This window comes from Aotus nancymaae, unplaced genomic scaffold (assembly GCF_030222135.1).
Source record: "Aotus nancymaae isolate 86718 unplaced genomic scaffold, 86718_ANA_hifiasm-v0.15.2.pri h1tg000004l, whole genome shotgun sequence".
In the NCBI taxonomy this organism is placed as follows: domain Eukaryota; kingdom Metazoa; phylum Chordata; class Mammalia; order Primates; family Aotidae; genus Aotus; species Aotus nancymaae.
In genome coordinates, this window is record NW_026988415.1 from 24,329,031 (window position 1) to 24,351,879 (window position 22,849).

Consider the following 22,849-nt stretch of genomic DNA (forward strand, 5'->3'; position numbering starts at 1 on the left):
CTGTTGTAGGGTCTGGGATATAGTGGACAAAATCTATTCCCCGTACAGTCTAGTGAGGGAGCCAAACAATGAAAAAGGTAAATGTCAGGAAGGTATAAATACTGTCAAGTGAGATAAAGGTTAGGGACAAAGAAGGACCATTTTAGACAGAGTGGCCCAGGGACACCTCTCTGAGGAGGTGACACTAGAGCAGTAACCTGAATAACATTCATCTGTATACTAAATGATCTCGGTATAAATGTTTCTTGCTACCTGGGCCCCTATGCAATCGATTTTCACATAAACTGGAGCCTGCTGTTGACTTTTAGGGGCCAGTTGAATCAAAATTCTGTGACATCATCTGCAATGGAAAAGTAAAACAAACCTTTCTCAAGGAATTACTGCATATTGTCACTAGGTTTTACTGATAAACGGATGGGGCACCTGCCCTCCAAGAATACGTTGAGAAAATTTGAATACCTCAGACAAACTGAATAGGACCTGGAAAGTGAAATCAGTAACAGCCTTAGACCATTTGCTCATGCATGACAGAAAAAAAAAAAAATACCAGATCTTCATCAATTAGTGTTAACCCTAGAATAAATCAAATATTGAGAAACCACTTACTGATTTGGAATTATTAAAATAAAGATAAGCCAAGCCTATAATTTAAAATAATTGAAAGGAAATATAGTGCTATTACAGTATTCAAGCATTCACAGAATTAACATGTACAGTTTTGTCTGTCTACAAGTAACCCCAGAAGGTCTACAACATAAACATTTGTAATTTCACTGAGGTACAAATTTGAATCCATTTGCCTTGTGTTTAACTTTTTCATGAATCTGTTTGTTAAAGACCTCTAAGTCTACTTGCTATTGGCAGACTTTTGTGTGTTTTTAATCTAGGAACATGACAAACATTATACCAAGTACACAACTAGGGGTTGATAAACATACAATGCAACAATTGCTGAATAAATTGAATAGACTAAGGGCTCGAGTAAGCTCTTTACAGAGCACCAACATCCTCAAATCTACCTTCTGTTCACCTTCCTTTCTAGAGGAAGGCACTGCACATGACCTGCTCACATTCAGAAAAAGAATTCCAGTGTGTTTTGGATTGGTCATGGTTACTTGCGATTCTGTTTGTCTTTCCGTGTTGCTTTTCCTGAGAAATCTCCTTTGCTTATCACCTCTGATGATGTTGTCCTAATTGGGAAGTAAGGTTGTAGCTACTTGCTAATAAAGCACTTTGATCTTCATGTGAAAGTTGTTACTGAAGATGGGATCTCCTGATTTTCAGACTATATTGTCTAATGCTAAAATTCAGAAAACACATGTTCAAGACACATTTAAAACATTACAAAGTGCAGAAGGTTCCCAGATGTATAGTACTGACTGTCTCCTGAAATCAGCAGTCAACACCTAAAGGTACTAAAAAGAAAAAATGTGAGACTTTCACTTCTTTGCAAATGCTCCTGGGCAAAGAAGAAGAAAAATCACAACACAAACCTTCAAAAGGCTGTTTCAATTGATTATTTATGATCCTTAGAAACTCAGATGTTCTGAAATGCTTAATACTTGTAATCAATAATACCAGTAACTACCTACAAATTATCTCAGCATGAATAGGTATTTTCTAATATTTTATCTCTCCTACTTACTGCTCCATTAGGAACTAAAGTCAAAAGGCTCAAATCCTTATTACATACTACTCAGTCATACTATTTGCTTGTGGTGACTCTCTAACTGGTTCTATCATCTCATTCTGTCCCTGGAAAGGACAAAGTGAATGCAAGTTTGGGGAGAAAGAACAAATGACATGCTATAACTCATCTCCACTACACACCCTGCACATAGAACGTGCTCAGCAGTTGGTAAATTTCTCCAGGTAGCAATAATTTTGTAGATAGCAACATCTTAGTAGGTGATCACTTTCTCTTCATTTGTAGCCATATTGTTTATTTCTTCACTAAGAAAGATCTTCAATACAGCCCAGGCTCTTTGGAGGCCAGGTCAAGAGATCTCCACCCCTCCACCACTTATGAGCTGTGTTACCTTAAGCAAGATTTTTAACGTCTCTGAGTCTGTTTCTTCATTTTTTTAATGGGCCTAATAGCTGTACCTGCTCAGGGTTATATGGACATTACATGAAATATGGTAAGGGAAGTATCTGGTATAGTACCTAACTCATAGTATAATGAATATTTTCTTTATACAACATATACATCTAGTAATTATCAGCGTTCATGACAATAGAATTCAAAAGGCCTAGTTCAAAAAGTGATCATTTTACTAGGTAATCTTACTGTGATGGCATCTTTGTGAGGTGACTAGGGAGAGGTTAGCGAAGAAAGATCTTTCCAACTTCACATGAAGAGCAAATGGAGCTGAGACTTCATTCTGTTTCTTAGGAAAAGTCACAATGGTGGTTACTAGAAAGCCAGAGCTAGAACACAGCTGTGGCTAGAACAAGGCCACCTTTCTTCCTCTGTGGAGGGAAGAGCAATATATGCCCAGGAGATAGCCAACAAGAAGGATCTGTCCTATATTTAATGACCATCCATTACTCAAAAGGCAGATTCCGAGAAGTGACGAGAGGTTAATGAGGTTAACAAAACTCTATAAGGCTGATTGCAAAGATAAAAAACACTTGAGTAATGTGTAGAACAAGCGAAAAACCAAAATTTTTAAAGGAAAAACTAACTTCACACTATTCAAGATTTGCAAGGGCTTACAGGACAAATATTTCAGGATTCAAATTCTGGACGAAAATAATCATGTGTCTAAATGAAGCAAACTGGCACTTACGTAGTCCTGAAAATGTGACTGTGTCGTCAGTTTTCTTATTGCTTCAGAACACTTGATCTTTTTCCCATTACTTTGGGGATCTCAGGCATCCAGAGCAAGCCTACTTTTGACAAGCAATTACCAGGGCAGATGGGAAAATAGCCACCCTACCTCAGGGTGAGTGCCCCCATTTTGTTTTACTTGAAACATCACTAGCCATGAGGAAAATAATTCTGCTTAAAAAGCTATCTGCATTTTCAATAGCACCACCTTTCCCAGAGTCCTAGAATGTTGATGGCTAATGCTCCCAGCTGCTTTTAATGTTACCCACTTGGTAGGCATTATTTATTTGGACTAGTGACCAACTGAGTAGGATTAAATCAGCCTGCAATATTAAAGAAAAAAACTAATGAGGAGATTGTATTAGGTTTGCATATGAACATTCACTGCATTTGAATTTTCAGAACATGGAAACAGGTTTATGCTATAACATTATTTTCACAGTGCTGTACCAGGTTAGATAACATATATCAAAAATAGCATATGTTATAAGGAAACCCCAAACATATCTGGATATTAGAAGTCCCAAATGCATTTAAATTATAAAATACCAAATGGTAATTAGATGATAATATATAAAGGAATAATGGGGTTAGTGTGCATAAATTAAGCATTTGAGGACTATTTATTTCATCTTCCTGATCACAATAGGTACTGTTTAATTCCATAAAAGAGTCAAATATCAAACAAAACAATCCTGATGAGAATGTCATAATGCTCAATCCAGAATGTTGGCTTCTAATAAATAAAGTGTAAGGCGTCTGTCACACAGGAATCTCAATGTAGTCACTGAAACCCTTGCCTGAAGCATTGCCATAAGCATAGGTTGCAAGAATCTTTGGGTTTATTTTATTTTATTTTTATTTTATTTTTTGAGACAGAGTTTCACTGTTGTTGCCCAGGCTGGAGTGCGATGGCACAATGTTGGCTCACCACAACCTCTGCCTTCCGGGTTCAAGTGGTTCTACTGCATCAGCCTCCTGAGTTGCTGGGATTACAGGCATGTGCCACCATGCCCAGCTAATTTTGTATTTTTAGTAGAAATGGGGTTTCTCCACGTTGGTCAGGCTGGTCTCAAACTCCTGACCTCAGATGATCTGCCCGCCTCAGCCTCCCATAGTGTTGGGATTACAGGCGTGAGCCACCACACCCGGCCTGGATCTTACAACTTCATATTTTAAAATATTTGAGTTGAAATTCTATGAACCTGTCTTGGGCATGTGCTGTGTACGTTAGGCACTGGGAAGGACACAGAGAAGAAAATCACACAGTTCTTGCCCTGGAATGGCTATCTAATAAAAAGACAGACATCTATAACTGTCATCAGAGACCGGTTATGATACGTGCAATAATACAAGTATGAGCATTCTATAATGACAATAATGAGGATGGGGAGAAATTGACACTTATTTGGGATAAATAAATTGGACTAAAACATATCTCCATTTTATAATCTCTGAATTTGAAGACCCTGTAATTCATCTTGTAATGCAACCATCCCTTGGTCATGCCAGTTTCAACATGACACCCCCAACTACAGTTGTTGCAAACCCTTTTCCAGAGGTTTATATGGAAGAGTTAAAATGCGTGCCTGACAGATTTTATAAGGGTGAGATTGTGAACCAGTGGTTGATTTGCCTGCCTGTATATGGTTTATGCCTCCTGCCTCCCTCTCCAGTTCATATGCCTTAATTGGCTGTGTATGTTATGGCCTTGCTTTTCCTAAAGCAGCAGTTCTCAAACGTTTGTCTTGTTATAAATGTAAATTCTATGACCCAACACCAGACCTACCAAATCAGAAATTCTGGGGATACAACCCAGCAATCTGTGTTTTAAGAAGCCTTTCCGGTGATTCTTGTGGACAATCAAGTTTGAGAATCACTGATCTATAAGAGAAAAAGATTATCAGACAGGACTGAGGACCAACACCACAATCCCAAAATTACACTCTAAAGAGAAGCCCCTTTATTCGCTTTGTGATGTCAGTAGTAACAGGAACATCACAAACCCTTTGTCCTAACTATTCAGAGGTATTTGCATTCCAGTAGAGACCCCAGTAGCTACAATCGTCAGGGGAGTCTTCCAGTCACACCTCATATGCGACAAATTTCTATCCCTTGGAGAATTGAACCAACCGACAATTCAGAGGAAATTACAGGGCTTCAAACACTAGTGAGCAAAGGATTCATATAGCATCTCCAAGCCCAGTCCTTCTCAATGCTACCTTTTGACCAGAGCTGTCAGCTGTAGAAAGGATTTCATCTGTTCCTATGGAAAAAACAACCTAACCTGCCCACCTGCTGCTAGATCCCCTGCTGGCTAGGTCCTTGATTTTGAATGTTACCCTTCAAAGCCTGCCTATGCTCTTGTTAGCAACAAAAGCAAATCGCTATCACTTTTCTAGCCCCCTGAGTCTCCGTTTTCTTTCGAAATACTTTAATCAGAAATACAATGTAGGAAATTGCATCTTCTTTCAACAATTTAGTTTTCAGCCTTGTTTTTCAAACCAACTTTTGTGCTTGAGGTTAATGTTGTTGCCTGAGGTGTTAAACGAATATCGGAAATTTGACATCGAAGACAAAAGACAACAAATAAGGGAAGAAGAGAATGGAACCAAGAGTTGATTGAAGGCTAGGGATAATTTGACTATTCCATGAAAATAGCAAATACAGAATGAATTAGACCTTTTGCATCAGAACTGTCTAACAAGCAGCTTGTTAGTTAAATAAGGCTCTCAGTAAAATGTATTCTGACTTGCATTTCCCAAGATGCCCTGTTCCTCAGACCAAGCGCCAAACACCTAGAGGATTCAGCATTTAGTTAAAGTGGAGAAGCAATTCCTTTGGGGTTGCTGCTTTAGCACAGTGACAGCAGGTAGACAGCTTGGCAGCAGCCTGTATTCTCTGGAGAACAGGAAAAAAGACACTTGTGAGGGGTGATATTCCCCATGCATGTTTTTAAGGTCACATTGGATATGCCCATCTAAGTTCAAGTTATCTTGCTCTAACCAACAACAGCAGGGAGAGGTTTTTGTTTTCAAAGATTCAACCAAGCAAAGCATCCCATCCATGTCTGTGAATCAAAAGAGAGCCCCAAGCAAAGACAAAGTATGCAATGCCTGCCATTGAGAGTACAGAAGAACATACATATAGACACACCAATCCAACACAAAGGACAGTTACGCTGGGCACATAGCTGCTGTACACATGTGCAGGAGCAGCTTCATGACAGTCCAGACAGTAGCTTCTATCATCTTGCTTGAAAGATTCAGAAGAATTCTATATATTATTCAATTGAAAAGGTTTCAGAGAAAGGCAGATTTTTAAGGACCAGAACTCAGGTTGAAGGTAGTTTTGATGTGGCAAAAATTTAAGAGCTCAAGTTGCTTCCCCATGGCAGACCAAGTACTGGCCAAGTAGGGCTAATTTCAATGGTGATTTGAGGAAGCCAGACACTCTCTGGAAGAAGAAACAGGGAGGGCACCATAATGGAAATAAGAAAAATCACCGAAAGCAGGACAGTGGTAGTATCAAAGGCAGGCCCTCACCACACATACCTCACTACTCAGCTAGGATCTAACTTTGGGAAAAAAAAATGAATTATTCAGGCTGCCTTAGATAGAAGAAGCATAATCAAAATAGTTTATATAAATGGGGAAGAGGAACTGTATTTTAGTGACTGTGGGAATCAGGAAAAACAAACCAGATACAAGGCTACCATCCTTGTAGTGTTAAGAAAATGGAATTTAGAATCTGGGAGTGCACAAAATGGCAGTTGAGCTGAACGAAGTGGCACAATATGCCCACTTCCAAAGAATATATATGAAGGCTTCCTAATGGCCATTTGGAGATGATGTAGCCTGCCTGGGAAAGCAAGTACACTCAAGAGCTTTCTTTTTCAAATGGAGACTTTGCCTAAAGAGTAGATTTTTCCTAAATTTCGGCATGCAGTGTCAGTCAAGATTACTGCAAATTAAAATGAATACTTTAATACTGTCCTGAAGTTTAGACAGTTTACACTGACACTGGATGACTGATACTGTTCAAAGATTACAGTAAGTACTGGTAATCCAGGAATAAAAAGACCTAAGAGTTATTCTTGTGAAAAATGGATGACATGGAGTGTGTAAATAATGGGAGCAAATGCAGCAAGATACAGGGAATCTTAGAACATTTAAAGTCTAATACATTACAAAGGGAGTTCAATACTGATAAATGTAGAATAATAAGTTTTATGGGGCTTTATCATATGCTGTAAGTTTGTGTGGATCATAAAATATGAGGAAAAAAAGTAGGGGAGTTGAAAGACAAGTCTGTGAGCATTATTTATGAGTGATGAAGAGTGAAATGAATGAAAAGAAGAACAGGTAGACAATGTCTTGAATAATGATGACTTTGATGAGTCGTTATCACACAAATCTGTGTGCTTCGTAAAACATGAGGAATATTAAGAAGCAGACGAGTCAAAAGACAAGACTACTCAGAATGAGATACAGAACGAAGAAAGAGAGGAATACAAGGGAAATGCACAGAATAATGATAACTTTTATAAGACTTTCACTCAGCAGCTTGGATCCTTCATAAATATAAGCCATATAGAAAATAAAAGAACAGCAGAAAGAAGAGACAGGTCTGTGTGTGTGTCATAAAATATGAGAAAACAATGCCAACTAGGCTTGACAAAATAAAAACAAAAATAATTGAGCCTAGTACATCTGTAGAAAGACACAATGTCTACATTAATGTGAGCAAATAAAATGAGTGAGTTTGGAATTGTCTTGCCAATGGGGAATCAGCAAGCACCTAGGTAGGTGTTATTGTTTTAAAGGCCACCTTGTTAACTGGTGGAGGGTTGGCAAGGTAATAACTAACCCCCACCATACTCCCAAAGCAGCTACCAGCATTGAGAGCTCAGGAAACAATGCTTAACTAATTTCTAAATTGTTTGGCATCACTACAGTGTCTTCCAGCCCCCCTTGGAACCAATCCCTATATAATTTGCAGGAGATTTTTCTCAGCTTGTTTCCACTCAATCTATACCCACCTTGTCAAAAGTTGTTCTGTAAAGACATCTAAAAGGTTACTGTATAAAACCAGAGATGTTTTATTTTCATTTCTTGTTACATTGGACTTAGAACCTGGGACCAGATCTGTCAGAATTAGTTCAAAATCCAGAACTCAATGACTTCAAGTGTCTTCTCTATTAGAACAAATGGGATTTCAAAATGATACAGAAATTGGAAGAATCAAACATGGCAAAACAAGTGCCAATATGCCATTTGCATGCCACTCAGAACCATGATTTACATAATTCATAAAATGGACAGCTCACTGGAAAGAAAGCTACTGATCTATGTCACAGAGCGATGAATGTTGGTCTGAGAGTTCAGAAAATACACAAACACTAATAGCAACAATTACACTTGCTTACCCTTGCATAATACTTAATTGCTTGTAATTTGTGTTAGGGAAGCCCTTACATAGAACAGTATAAACCCTATTAGCATAACTTATAACCAATTCCTCTGATTGAAACAATTTAGTGGTGACGTTTATTGGCTAAAACATATACAATAAACTTTGGCTGGTAACCATCTGTAGCTTATTCAAAGGTGTTTTTCTTTTTTCAGATGATGTTTGTGGCCGTGAGTCTTTACACACTTCCCTTTACTTTTTTATTCTATTAAAGGAATGTATAATTCCAGGGTAAAATGATTAGGGTTACTCTGAACAGCCATGTTTGTCTGAATAACATGGCCCCCTTAAATCCAAGATTGAGCTGCCCTGGATACCCAGAATCCCACTTGGTTAAAAAAGGAAAAAAAAAAGTGACATTGATGCCCTAGGAAAAATCACTGACCTTGCTCAACCTTCCTCAGCTCTGCCAGCTCCAGCTATAAAATTCATGTCCAAGAGCTCAGGGCTGCCAAGACTAGGATTAAACTCTGGTGAAAAAACTGTCCCTTCCTCCCCAAATAACGGCAGACCAGTGAAAAAAATCTTTGCTTGGGATTTGTCCCAGGGCACTCTTCTTAACTGCCAGCCTCCTGAAATTTGTTATAGCTTGTCAGCCAGGCTAGGGCTGAAAGTCTTGTACATTTTAGTGGACTATGTCCCTGAAAGAGAGACCCATTTAGGGACTAGTTTAACGGAGTTCCAGTTTTTAGTAGGGATGAGACTTGTTTGTTTAAAGGGAAAGTGTCTTGAAATATTTTATTTAAATTAGGCAAGAAAAGCAGTATATCATTGTCAGGGATCACGTCTCTTTTGCAGAATTTAACTTAAAGTGTACTCAACTAAATTTGGTTGGTTGGTTGGCTGGTTGTTTTTCCAGAAAAAGGCACTTTGGCAGTGTGTATCAGGAGGCTTAAAAATATTCATACTATATATGTAAATCCATAGAAAATGCACACAACAAACTAATACTGCTGATTACCTCTGATGAGAACACCAGGAAGTAGTAAAGAGGTGGTCAGCAGGGACTTTAGTCTTACCTTACAATATGTTTATGTATTAACTAATGTAATTAACTTTAATTTTGGTAACAGAAAAGTATCCTTCCACAACTAGGACTCTCTCCCAAGGAAATAATAAGAAATTTAAGACAGAAAAAAGTAAGAAACAGCAAAATGTCCTAAAATCAGGAGTGGGTTAAGCAAGTTAATAGGATACTAATTTAAGGGTATATTGTATAATAACAAAATGATATATTAAGGAATTTCTAAATACATTGGACAATATTAATAATATGTTTTCAACCTTAAAATATCTGGATTCAGAACCATACCAAGTATGATCCTAATTTTGATGGGTTAAAAAAAAAGAAACACATCCCCTCCCCAGAAGGTTATTAGTTTTCTACTGGTTCATGAAATGATTGTTTTCTTTGTTACACTTGACTGTTTTCCAAAGTTTCTACAACTTGACTTCTGGAATCTAGTCTCAACATGCTTTTCTGTTTGCCTTTGGTCTTGTGTTGCAGGCGTGCCTGTGTGATTAGGGGCCAAGTGGTGGCCGTAGATGGAACTCCTCTAGTGGGAGTGAATGTCAGTTTCTTGCACCACAGTGATTATGGGTTTACCATCAGCCGGCAAGATGGAAGGTACGTCAGTGTTGTTTCTGATCATTGTAGGGGTCAATACTGACTTCTAGCCAGGGGTAATACTAGGGCTCAGATGATACAGTCATGGTAAGCCCATCTTTCTTCAAACTATATCTCAAAAAGTCATTGGTGATATTTATTTTCTGTTTCCTAATTAATTCAAATTGAATTCCTCTTCTAATCCTTTTCAAGTCTTCTTGAAACCCAGGTCATGTGAAAAGTTGTCTATCCTTTATCTAATTCCATCTACAAATGCAACTTCAAAGTTCAGTGAGATTATGCAAGTGATAAATAAGGAACCATGGAATGCATAGGCTATTTTTCCATAGTAACCCCCAAATATTTCAGAAATGAATGCATCCAAAATATTTCCTCCAAAAATACAGAATTCAACCACATGAATTAAGAAGTTTTTAAAATGTGTCCTCCCTAGGCTGCCTATTTGACTACTGGCTGCAACTGATGGACGAGCTTGGCCAGCCTACTTAATTACAATGATTTAACCTGAAGCACCAACCACCAGGCTGCTCTCTAAGTGCTTCTCGAGGTTCTCTAAGATCTGGGAAGCAAGACCTTGAAGTAAAACCTTCTCATCCTGGAAATTGATTTGCTCATAACAACATTTTTGTTGCTGTCATTTAGACAGACATTGACTCAGAATATTAAGTCAATAGGCCCATGTGTCCAGCTCCAGCTTAAAGGTACCTATTTATTACTCTCAGGAACACTGTAATAATGGCTTTGAGGCACCCTAGTCTCCAGGTGGGCTACGTTAAAATGTCCTACTCATAACAAGCCACTTCAATAATCACACGCAAAAAAAAAAAAAAAAAAAAAAAGACCTGTTGGCTTGGAGCGTTATCACACTGTGAGAAACTATCTCATTTCAAAAACCTACAATCAAACCTTATTAGTCCTAGCCACTTCAGAAATGTTAATTGTTCAACTTGGGCTGTGCTAGATTAATTTTTTCAAGACCCTGTCAAGAAAGTATTTATAAAAAATTAGTTTCAAAAGATAATAGCAAAGAGTTTTAGCCTACTTAAGAAGATAAACTGTTCTTAAGGACTTTAGTAAATTATATAAATTATTTATGTATAAATTATATTGCCAATTACTAACTAACCATCTCTATATGATAACAAGCTCAGCAGAACTACTTTGGTAGCACACACATGTATGTACACACATATATGTACATATATATGCACACACACACACACATATATATATATAACTGCATTTCCTTTCAAATATTCTATAATCGGAGATCTCTATTAATTCAAATGAGTCTTTCTCCCAATTAGATTAAATAATGGAATTTTGGTAGTGAGTGCACTCACCAGTAACTGGTGCTTAAAACTAGCCTCACCCTTGCAGACATCTTCAACCATATGCCATAAATTAAGAAATGGGTTATTTCTCTAAATAGAATATGCCCTTTGAGACATTTGACTTTGACTTCTCATGGAGGCCTGAGAAGCCCTCATTTTTAGCTTTCATACAGAAGTTTCGGTGAATTATTTTATATTCACGCAAGAACCTAAAAGAATCTTGATACCTAAAGAGTCTAAAAATTTTTGTTTCCAGTATATAGCAAACATTAAAGAGGGTGATCTTTGCTGTAATTTTTCTGTCTTTAGTTTTAAGTGAAATGCCCCAAGATGCTCCTCAGCTAAGCTCACGGTGCGCACTAAGTTTATATAGATAACACATGCTAGTCAGAATCAGAATCCCCTCTGGCAGTAACTCCCCTCAGGCTCCATAAAGGTGTAAGCATTCAAAATATAGGCCCCAAATGCCAACCAGATTGTTCCACTGTCATTTCTTGGACATAAAGTGACAGCGTGATGAGAGTTTCCATTTATATGTCTCTGCTAGTTGCTACCTCAGTTTGAGAAAGTGCATTTCAAAGGTAGAAAATCATAAGAAAAACATACCTGAGGTCAAAAGAGTATAGAAAGGCTGAGATTAGCATCTAGATACCTAGTAGACAGAGTGTGATATGAGAGTTGCTGATAGGGTCCTCCTGTCCAAATCTCAAACCCTCCAGTCTGCCACAGTGCTTATAATTCTCACCAATGGTATCACTGCTTCAGGTGAAGCTATCAGCTCTCTCAAAGTCCCCATTGAATGAAATATGTCATATGGGATGTAGAGCTATTTACCCTCATTATCAACTACTTGCAAAAGTAAACTGACAGGTTTCCCCAAAGAACCAGGAAAGGTCTAGGTCATGGGACCAAAGTAATTTATTCAAAGCAGAAGGAAGGATGGTGGTGAAAGACTGAGCCCTTTAAAAGTATAAAGAGCTTAGATACTCACGTAGAGAAGGGCCTACTTTGCAGAAAAGAAAAAGCCTAGTCTAAAGGAAAGGTGAATGTTTATGAGTATCTACTGTATGTCCAACACTTTCATGAATGTCATTCCTTTTTCATCCTCACAACAACCATCTGAGATAAATATCATTATCATCCTCCCCATTTGTCGTATGAGAAAACTTATCCAGAGTAACACAGATAATAAGAACAGAGTTCAAGATTTAAACCCAAGTAACCTAGCTCTTTTCTTCTATGATTTACCACATTCAACTTAGATATATAACCTGTACTCACTAAAGTGTTGAAAAAGAACTATTTTTAAATAGTTCAGGCAATGATAAGCAAAACAAGTGAAGTGACAACATTCTTGGAAGGTTCTCGAGAAGCATTAAAGGTCTCAAGAACTTTGTTCTGAAGACTAGAAGATGAAGAGAGGGTTCCCTTTGGTTCTCCTCAAGGCAAAAGTTTGTTCATTTATGGATACCATAAGGCAGAGAGAGAGAAGCATTTTGCATAGGTATCAATACTCTTCCATCTATGGATAGGACTGATTGGACTCGTGTATTGACAACAATCTCCAAACAAATAAACCCTCTCCCCTTGGGTCTTTTATATACACTCTTATATGACTTTACAACCTGTTTTTAATGGCCCTTACAAATGGAGGTGATTTGTGGTGGGAGAAATCCCAAAGAAGTAATCATTTAGAGAGCTTTATATTTGGCATTGGAAATGGTTTAGATGGGATCTCTGGCCACAGTTCCACCTTCCACCTCCATGTCAATTAATGAGTCGGCCAGGCAGTGTTTACTGTGTATAACTGCTAGGTGGAAGGTGAAAAGTATATCAGTCAGGGCTTTCCAGGGAAATGGAATGACATAGATATAGATATTGATATGAATGTATTGAGAGAAGGATTTATTCCAAAGAATTTGCTTATATGATTGTGAGGATTGGCAAGTCTGAAATCTGTCAGGCAGGAAACTCTCAGGAAAGAGATGTAGTGATCTTAAGGCAGAATTTTTTCCTCCTCACAGAAACAGTTTTGCCCACCCACATTATCAAGGACCATCTCCTTTACTTAAATTCAGCTGATTATAGATATTAACCACATCTCCAAAAGACCTCCACAGCAATACCTGGATTAGTGTTTCATTAAATAACTCAGAACTATAACCTAGCCAAGTAGAGATATAAAATGAACCATCATAAGATGCCTAGGGGAAGTTCCAAGGAGACCTTAAAAATCAGTATCTGCGGCCAGGCGCAGTGGGTCACACCTGTAATCCCAGCACTTAGGGAGACTGAGGCAACTGGATTGCCTGAGGTTAGGAGTTTGAGACCAGTCTGGCCAATATGGTCAAACCCCATTTCTACTAAAAATTCAAAAAATTAGCCAGGCGTGGTGGCATGTGCCTGTAATCCCAGCTACTTGGGAGGCTGAGGCAGGGGAATTGCTTGAACCAGGGAGGTGGAGGTTGCAGTGAGCCAAGATCACGCCACTGCACTCCAGCCTGGGTGACAGAGCGAGACTCCATCTCAAAAAAAAAAAAAAAAAAATCAATATCTGCTCATGGAGATAATCAAAAGCTGACCTATAGTTCACCTGAACTACAAAAAAGAAAGAAAACATATGGCAAATTTAGTAGGGCAATGGATCCAATTTGAGAAGAAAGATAACATTTGTTGAGTCCCTACTATATCCTTGACCCTTGAGTCTTTATCTCATTCATTCATTTATAGTAGCCGCTAAGAGATAGATTATAGAGGCTTTGTTTTACTAGTGAGAAAACTGAGTCTCAGGAAGTTTAAATAACTAGCCTAAAGACACAAAATTCACAGGGCAGAGCTGGGATTGAAACCCAGATATATATGAAACCAAACCCACATTCTTTCTACAAATCAAGATGCCTGCCCTCTCTGTGTAATCTTTCTAGAAGTACAGAATAAAAGTTTTGTTTGTTTGTTTGTTTGAGATGGAATCTTGCTCTGTCACCAGGCTGGAGTGCAGTGGCTCCTGGATTCAAGTGATTCTCCTGTCTCAGCCTCCTGAGTAGCTGAGACTACAGGCGCACACCACCATGCCCAGCTAATTTTTGTAGTTTTAGTAGAGATGGGGTTTCACCACGTTGGCCAGGATGGTCTTGATCTCTTGACCTCGTGATCCACCCACCTCAGCCCCCCAAAGTGCTGGGATTACAGGCGTGAGCCACCACACCTGGCCAAATAAAAGTTTTTTTAAAAAAGGGAAAAAATAATTTCCAGGCACCTACGTTCTTTTCTGGACAGTTTATTTAGTTTTCATGTTTGTGTTTGTTTTTTGTTTTTAAATAAATAAGCACTTCAATTTTGAGTCAGGAGTCAAGGTTTGGGTGAGGCATATAAACTTGCCCAAGGACACATACTTAAATCCAAATAGAAGGTGAACTAGAGGAAAGGTTTCTTGACAAGTAGTGTCAGATTTTCCCTACTACACTTGCCTTAAACTGATCCTGTATTATTATGAATTCAGACCCTCTGTCTTAAACCATAAATGGTTTGAGTTTTCGTTTTTTAGTTCAAACCTAGATTATTTTCTGTAGCTAATGCAGTTCTTCCAATCCTCTTTATGGAAACTGCCTTAATATTAAGCTACTTCACTGAAAAAGCAGTAATAAAAAACACGGTATTATCCATCCTTTGTTACTGTTCATTTACCTTTATCTACAAGATTTCTGCAACAAGACACGATTGGTAATACTATAATAAATATAATAAATGTCATATGAAGAGAGTGGTGAGATGTCCATAATTAAGTCTGATTCCCTATCAGAGCTTTTTATCATTGAAAAAGTGTTTTGCTGAAAGATCATTTTAATGCAGACAATTGCTTACATCTCTCTCCTGTGGATTTAAGTTGCCTTGAATATTAAGGAACATCATATTGCCCTTTATCCATTTTTAACATAAAAATGATAATAATTTATCATTATCTTACTTTTTTACATAGGAGTTAATGCTTTTCCAATGCTCTCAAGTACATCATCTCAAAGAAGTCATTATACTTAAAAGAGAAGTAAGGTAGAACCATCTAGTGCAGAATGAAATGAAATCTGAATCCATTCAACTCCAATGCAATAGACTTGTCATAGACCACATCTAGAGATAGACAGAGTTGGCTTACAGCAAAGGTAGTCTTGCTTTGTCATAGATAGAGAAGGACTTGTTGGTGAAGTTGTGCAGGGTTCATTACAGGCTGTCTTACAAAAAGAAACCAAAATCCCTTGTGGAGCAAACCAGAAATCTTAAAATCTGGGGTTCAAGTAGACTAGGAGGCCAAAGAGGGTAGTCAAATGTAGAGGGTTCAAGCATAGCTGAGTTCAAAGAAATTTTCCCTAACAATTGTCCTCTGCTGATATCTTTCTCCAAATGCCATCTCAAAGACACTGTCTGGTTTCTGACACTATGTCTGTGACCCTGAACAAGATATTTAACCTTTTGGCTTCTTACTTCTCTTATGTTACATTATGGGATTTTTTTGAAAATGAATAATGCATCATTCTCAAAGATGCTGCTGAATGTTAAGTGGTCATCTTTCTGTTATCTCTAGCACAAGGGGAACAGCAGTGTCAGAGCTGGCTTTGCAGAAATGCACGTGGTGATTTTGTCTAAGATAGTGTTAAAATTGATTTACAAATTTTGAGGGACTATCAACTGGTGACGTGGAATTTCTTCTTAGAAGACTACGAGATAGTAAAAAGAAGTCATCTATGGAACGAACATACTGCTAGAGAGAATTTATAAAATAGACAATATAAGTGGATATAGTTGAGTCCCCCAGAAAAGGAAAGGGCACTACAATTAACCTGTTTTTTAACTTCGGTTTTTTAAAATTTTTCATTTGATTGCAACTGTCTTCTGTTTTTTTCCTTCTCAGCTTTGACCTTGTAGCCATCGGTGGTATCTCTGTCGTCTTAATCTTCGACCGATCACCTTTCCTGACTGAGAAGAGGACACTCTGGTTGCCTTGGAATCAGTTTATTGTGGTGGAGAAAGTCACCATGCAGAGAGTTGTAGCAGACCCGCCATCCTGTGATATCTCCAACTTTATCAGCCCAAACCCTATTGTGCTTCCTTCACCACTCACATCATTTGGAGGGTCCTGTCCAGAGAGAGGAACTATTGTTCCTGAGCTGCAGGTGGGTATAACGGCCTTTGAATGCATAAAATAATAATATCGTGGAGTGGTCAACAGTGTATAATAGCTAAATTCCTTTTCCTATTCTTATTGCCAGACTTATAATGTGCTGCCCTGTATTTGTCAAGAGAAGTCTTCAAATGTTTTTCTGGAACGCATTTTTAAGATGATTTGTCAGGGCATTATAACGCTATCTGTGACCATGGAACAGAGCAAGATATAAGTAGCTTTCATAAGAATTAAATGCCAATCTTTGACCTAATAAACACTGTGCTCTAAAGAACAAAGCTGGCTGGCTTATTATTAATAACAGTATAATCCATGAGCTTGGACTGTTTGTGATTCTGAAATTAAAGCTTCTTAAGAAATCTAGTTTTCTTCTATTGTCTAGTTTGTATCCATTGTCATTTTTCTTAGAAGACGTGACAACTTCTGTTGTCTAGCTGTGTACAGTAAAGGTAGTTTTCAAGCCTGTGCAGTTTTTTTAAAAAAAAAAAAAGCTTTGCTTCTGAATGTTCTAGCTTTATAGTCAGGAGAAGACATTTTTGAAACTTGATATTTTAACATTCCTGAGAATTATTCTTTATTGAGCATTCAATATTGTCATTTCAATATTAAACCATTCAAACAGCCATAGTACAATTTCCTCACCACATTATAGAAAAATTTTAATGATAATTAAATGTAGAAGCCACCAAAATGGACATATAGGTCTTACAGATCCAGAAATCAAGAAGTAAATGGATGCTTCAAGAGAGAATTGATTGTTCTTTTATCATAACACCACCCACCAACTCTTAGCAGTGCCCAGAGAATACCAATTAGGAAAGGCTCACTCAAAAATACTGCTCTAGAAGAAAAGCAGTCCAAAGAGTTACCCCTTATCTTTTCTATTGCTTTTTGCTTAGAAAGGAAGAAAAAACAAGACAGTGTTTAATGAGTACATTTGATTGGCACACCAATCCCTTCACACATGTCATTAGGCGGTATGGGTCTTCTGTCAGCACAAGTGTCCAGGCTGATCTAGGATTGCATGTTTTCTTAGGAAAATGAACTACTAAGTTGGTGAGTGTTATACTATCCTTCTCCATTGCACTTCTGTTACCATCTGAGAAGACAGCTGGTGGACAGCTCTGGTACCGAATGGCTAATGTAGAGGAAGAAAAACTGGGCAAAGGGTACACAAAAGGGATCATGTCCTCAGAAACAGGAGAAAGACCAAAAATCCTGGACAATATGAGCTACCGTATGTTTAACAATCAGTTCTGCTATGTGCACAAGTTTGGAAAAGTAAGAGGGGGCAAGATTCTGAGGTAAAAATGAATGAGAGCATGAAAATACCCACATTATTCACGTCACCTTAGGTGTATTAAGTAGAATGGGCTTTTTCTTCAGATGTCTTTTGAAACATGAAAGTCATGGAACACACAATTCAGTTTTAGTTACCGCCTTTGGTTATTTAACTTTATCTGTGGTGATAAGTAAACAAGTAATAGCCGTTAATTAAAGAAGCCAAGTGATATTTTTACTCTGAGACCAATGTTTAATGTAAAATTTGCAGAGGAATTAGTGGGGGTTATTCGCTTCTTAGTCACAAGTGCCACCTTGAAGAAACTTGTTCCCAGCCATTGCTACATCCAGGCACAGAGAAATATGTAAGAAAAATTTGATTAAAAATTTGGCCTCAGGGTCATTTCAAAGCTCCAAAGAAAACAAATTTGATGGCATCAGGAAAGATTAATTCTAGGGAAACTATAATCTTTGTCATAAAATATCACTTGCTGGGCCTGCTTCTGGAGTTCTTCCTCTTAGAGAGCCTAGCCTGAATAAGGATTACAGCAATGGTTTTATGATATATGACTTAACACCAAACAAGATTTTGTGTATGTATATATAAGAAAAAGACCCCTTAATGGAGCCCATAGTGCTGAATTGCTTGATATTCAGTGGTATGATCTTTTCAACTCCTGCTAAGCAGTTTTTTGGAACACGATTGAAAAGCTGAAATTGTTCCTTACACAATCTTTCCTGGCAGGGAAAAGAAATAAAAGCAATCCTTAAGGTTGGGTCTTATCTCCATGCAGATTTGGTACAAAATTCAAAACCTGTGATCATACAGTCTCACGAAGATTCAAGAACAAATGCTTTGACATCCTTAGACCTGTTTAAGCTCTCTCCTTTGGCATGTTTCAAAGACAACAAAGCATGCAATATCCTCATCTACCTGTGACCACTGATAAGAGCCTGTTTGGCTTCTTTTTTTCTTTCAGGTTGTACAGGAGGAAATTCCCATTCCTTCCAGTTTTGTGAGACTGAGTTACCTGAGCAGTCGCACCCCTGGGTATAAAACCCTGCTTCGGATCCTCCTGACACATTCAACGATTCCTGTAGGGATGATAAAAGTACACCTCACGGTAGCTGTGGAAGGGCGACTCACACAGAAGTGGTTTCCCGCTGCAACTAATCTTGTCTACACATTTGCTTGGAACAAGACAGACATCTATGGACAGAAGGTCTGGGGCCTGGCAGAGGCTTTGGGTATGTTGAACTAATTCTATGTAAATAGCAGTATTGCATGCACAGAACAGAAAATACTTGTTGCATATTAATTTGTATTTGGAATAATTATTGATTTTCTTCTATTTAAAGGATCTAAGGCATTTTTCATTTAAACACTCCCTTGGGGCCAGTTTCAAGTTCCCTTTTGACACATTTCTGCTTCAAAAAGATTTTAGTTCCCCTTTCATGATGGCTGCATACCAGTGCAATCGTGCAATATCTGACTTGTAACTGTCTCCAGAGCTGAACGCTGCCTTCTAAATGTGACCTTTGGTGTGGTGTTCTATAGGCCATGTTTCTGGATTTGACATTTAGACTGTCATTTCCACTTACAGACTACAAAATTCTAACTTATAGCCATCTCCACTTTTTATCTTTTATGTCTAAGATGGTTAGACTTCATTAACTTGTTACTTCTGCAGGTTAAATAAAAAAAAAAATCATCCTGCCTTCCTCTTCCTTTGGATTTTTTGTGATCTCAAGACTTTAAAACCTAGAATATTATAGATAGCAGGGACCTTAAGAGATCCTTTAGGCCTACAGTTTTCAGATATTTAATTCTCCCAAACAAATGACATTTTTAAAAAAAAATGAGGCAGAGATAGATTTGCCAGTCTTTTATTTTGCCAAGTAAGAAAATTTTTAGAAGAACTCACTATAATATACTATTCCTACCACTACCATAATTTAATAAATGAGGGATACCTTAATATCAGAAAAAGAAAAAGTAGTCTGTTTTAAGAAATGATGGTAAGCAATCGAATCCTGACATTCAGAGAGAGACTAACACTAATGTCATTGTTTCTCTCACTCTGTAGAAAACAGAGAAAACTTCCTAAGGAACTTGATACAGGTCTATAGACCTACGGTTAGGGATCCATTGATCCTTGTACCTTCATGCAGTAGCTTGTGTAAATCACCTTTGGACAGATGAGAAGATTATTTTAAAGCTCTCCAGAAGAGACAGTTAGACATCGTCCCTTGGAAGTGTCTATCATGGTATAATTCCCATAGAGCTGACCTATATTTCTTAGACTACAGTATGTCAATTGTTTCTTCCCAGAGGAAGAGAGGGAGAAAGAGAGAGAGAGAGAGAGAGAGAGAGAGAGAGAGAGAGAGAAACTGATGACTCTTCTCTGCCTAAGAGACCCTCGTATATTTAAATAATTAACTCATCTATCTATCTGTGTTGGACTTTACTGGAATGCAAGGAACATAGACAGGTTCATATTTCCTCAATAAATGGGAAATTATTGCAAAGACACACAAGAAAATAAGAAAGTACAAGAAATCCCATCAGTAGCCTCACAAGCTGGCCTCAAAATCTATGGCCTTGTTCAGGATGCGTTGCATTTCTAGAAGGTCAGCATCTGCTCTGTCACCTTAAAAACAGCTCAACTTTTTTTGAGGGAAGCAGTCCACTGCTTCCCACAGTGGTGACTCAGCCATACATAAGACTGACTTAATCTCTCTTCCTGCCATACTAACTACCCTCCTCTCTCAGCTCTTCACATTCTATGGTCTGCTACCTTCCTGTGTATCTTGTATTCAGGTTCCTATTAGAGAAAATATTGTATTGTGTCAGCCATTTACTGTGCAGTCTAGAACACTCTTGTAAGGCAAAACTTTAACATTAGGCTATCATGGAGGTTGCTGACCAGCCTGCAGAGTCCTCCTCAATCCCTATTCCATTGAGTGTAGTGGTTATGAGAACAACTCTGGAGCCAGACTCCTTCCCTGGGTTCAAATCATTCCTTCTCTACTTACGAGCTGTGTGACATTGGGTAAATTACTTAATCTCCAAATGCCACAGTTTCTCCATCTGTAAATTGATTATCATAAAGATTATGTTACTCATAGGTTGGTTATGATATTATGATTAAATGAGGTGAGTAACATAAAGTGCTTGGCACATCGTAAGCACTCAACACATGTCAGTTGCTGGTATTGCTTTTATTCAGTTTTGTGGTGGCCAGGGTACTGTGATCACATAGCATAAAGCATGGAGTCTATGCAGGTATTTGTTGCCCCAGCTTCTCTAAGAAGGGTGTTGTGAGTATAACAGGCACTTTGTGCTACTTACTCTCCATTTGCCCTCCCTGCCCCCCACCCCCCACAAACACACATGCATAATCTCTTTTCTATGCTTCTCTGTGCTGAGAGGCTGGCTTCCATGGACTGCATTCCCTGAATACCTTTGCCCTTTAACTTCCCACTTGATTTGGTCAAATGAGTGGCACCATCTGGAGACTGTAGAAAGAGAACAAGGTCAGGGTATTTATCCCTCTCCCTGCTTTACTGCAGACTACATTAGACAATAACAGCTCCTGTCTAGTAGCCCCTCCTCCAAATCCCCATGCTCCCTCTTGCCTTCTGTACCATCATTCCCTCCTCTTCCCCCTACAAGTCCAGAAAGTTTAACCAGTTATGCCAGTGCTTAGGTGGCTCTCCCTTCCTTGATAATTCTCTTAACTCTGCCCATGCCTTAATTCGAACTCTCTGTGGTGAACATTTACAAGCGTGACATATCATTCCTGCTGAGACCCTCACCAAATCATACTGAAAGCCTCAAATTCTCTTCTCCATATTATCCTACAGCAATTGCTTCCCTAGGCAGACAATCCAAAGTTCCTCTAACTTTTTTCTATAAGTCCTTATTTTCCAATTCTTTTAATTTCTTTATTTTTAAAGTTTTATTTTAGGTTCAGGGATATGTGCGTAGGCTTGTTACATAGGTAAGTTCGTGTCACAGGGTTTGTTGTACAAATTATTTTGCCACCTATCTACTAAGCCTACTACCCAATAGTTACTTTTTCTGATCCTCTCCCTTCTCCCACCCTCCACCCTCAAGTAGGCCCCAGTGTCTTTTGTTCCCTTCTTTGTGTCCATGAGTTATCATAACTTAGCTCCACTTAGAGAACATGCCATATTTGGTTTTCTGTTCCTGCGTTAGTTTGCTAAGGATGATAGCCTCCAGCTTCATCCATGTCCCCACAAAAGACAGGATGTCGTTCTTTTTTATGGCTGTATGGTATTCCATGGTGTATACATACTGCATCTTTTTTATCCAAGCTGTCATTGATGGGCATTTAGGGTGATTTCATGTGTTTGCTATTGTGAATAGTGCTGCAATGAACATTTGTGTACATGTGTCTTTATGGTAGAATGGTTTATGTTCCTACCCAAAGAATGGGATTTCTGGGTCAAATGGCAATTCTGTTTTTAGATCTTTGAGGAATTGACATACTGCTTTCCACAATGGCTGAACTAATTAATGCTCTCACCAACAGTGTTAAATTCTTCTCTTTTCTCTACAACCTCGCCAGCATCTATTATTTTTTGACTTTTTAAAAATTTGCATTTCTCTAATGATCAGTGATATTGAACTTTTTTTATATGCTGTTGGCCATATATATGTTTTCTTTTTAGACGTGTCTATTCATGCCCTTTGCCCACATTTTAATAGGGTTGTTAATTTTTTTCTTATTAATTTAAGTTCCTTATAGATGCTGTATATTAGACCTTTGTCAGATGCCTAGTTTACAAATATTTTCTCCTATTCTGTAGGTTGTCTGTTTACTCTGTTGATAGTTCCTTTTGCTGTGCATGAGCTCTTAAATTTTATTAGATCCCATTTGTCAATTTTTGCGTTTGTTGTGATTGCTTTTGGTGTCTTCCTCATGAAATCTTTGCCAGTTTCTGTGTCCCAAATGGTATTCCAGGGTTTTTATAGTTTTGGGTTCTACATTTAAGTCTTTAATCCATCTTGAGTTGATTTGCATATATGGTATAAGTAAGGGGTCCAGTTTCAGTCTCCTGTATATGGCTAGCCAGTTATTGCAGCACCGTTTATTGAATAG

The 22,849-nt window shown here is 38.1% G+C and overlaps 1 protein-coding gene across 1 annotated transcript in view; it reads left to right on the forward strand.

Annotated features, from left to right (window-relative positions):
* The window catches only part of TENM1 (teneurin transmembrane protein 1), a 789,930-nt gene that overhangs the window by 633,445 nt on the left and 133,636 nt on the right, over nt 1-22,849 (forward strand). Inside the window, exons 18-20 of the mRNA XM_012475269.3 lie at nt 9,813-9,932; nt 16,170-16,431; nt 18,701-18,968. Coding sequence (XP_012330692.2) covers nt 9,813-9,932; nt 16,170-16,431; nt 18,701-18,968 — 650 coding nt within the window. The remainder of the gene's footprint in view (nt 1-9,812; nt 9,933-16,169; nt 16,432-18,700; nt 18,969-22,849) is intronic.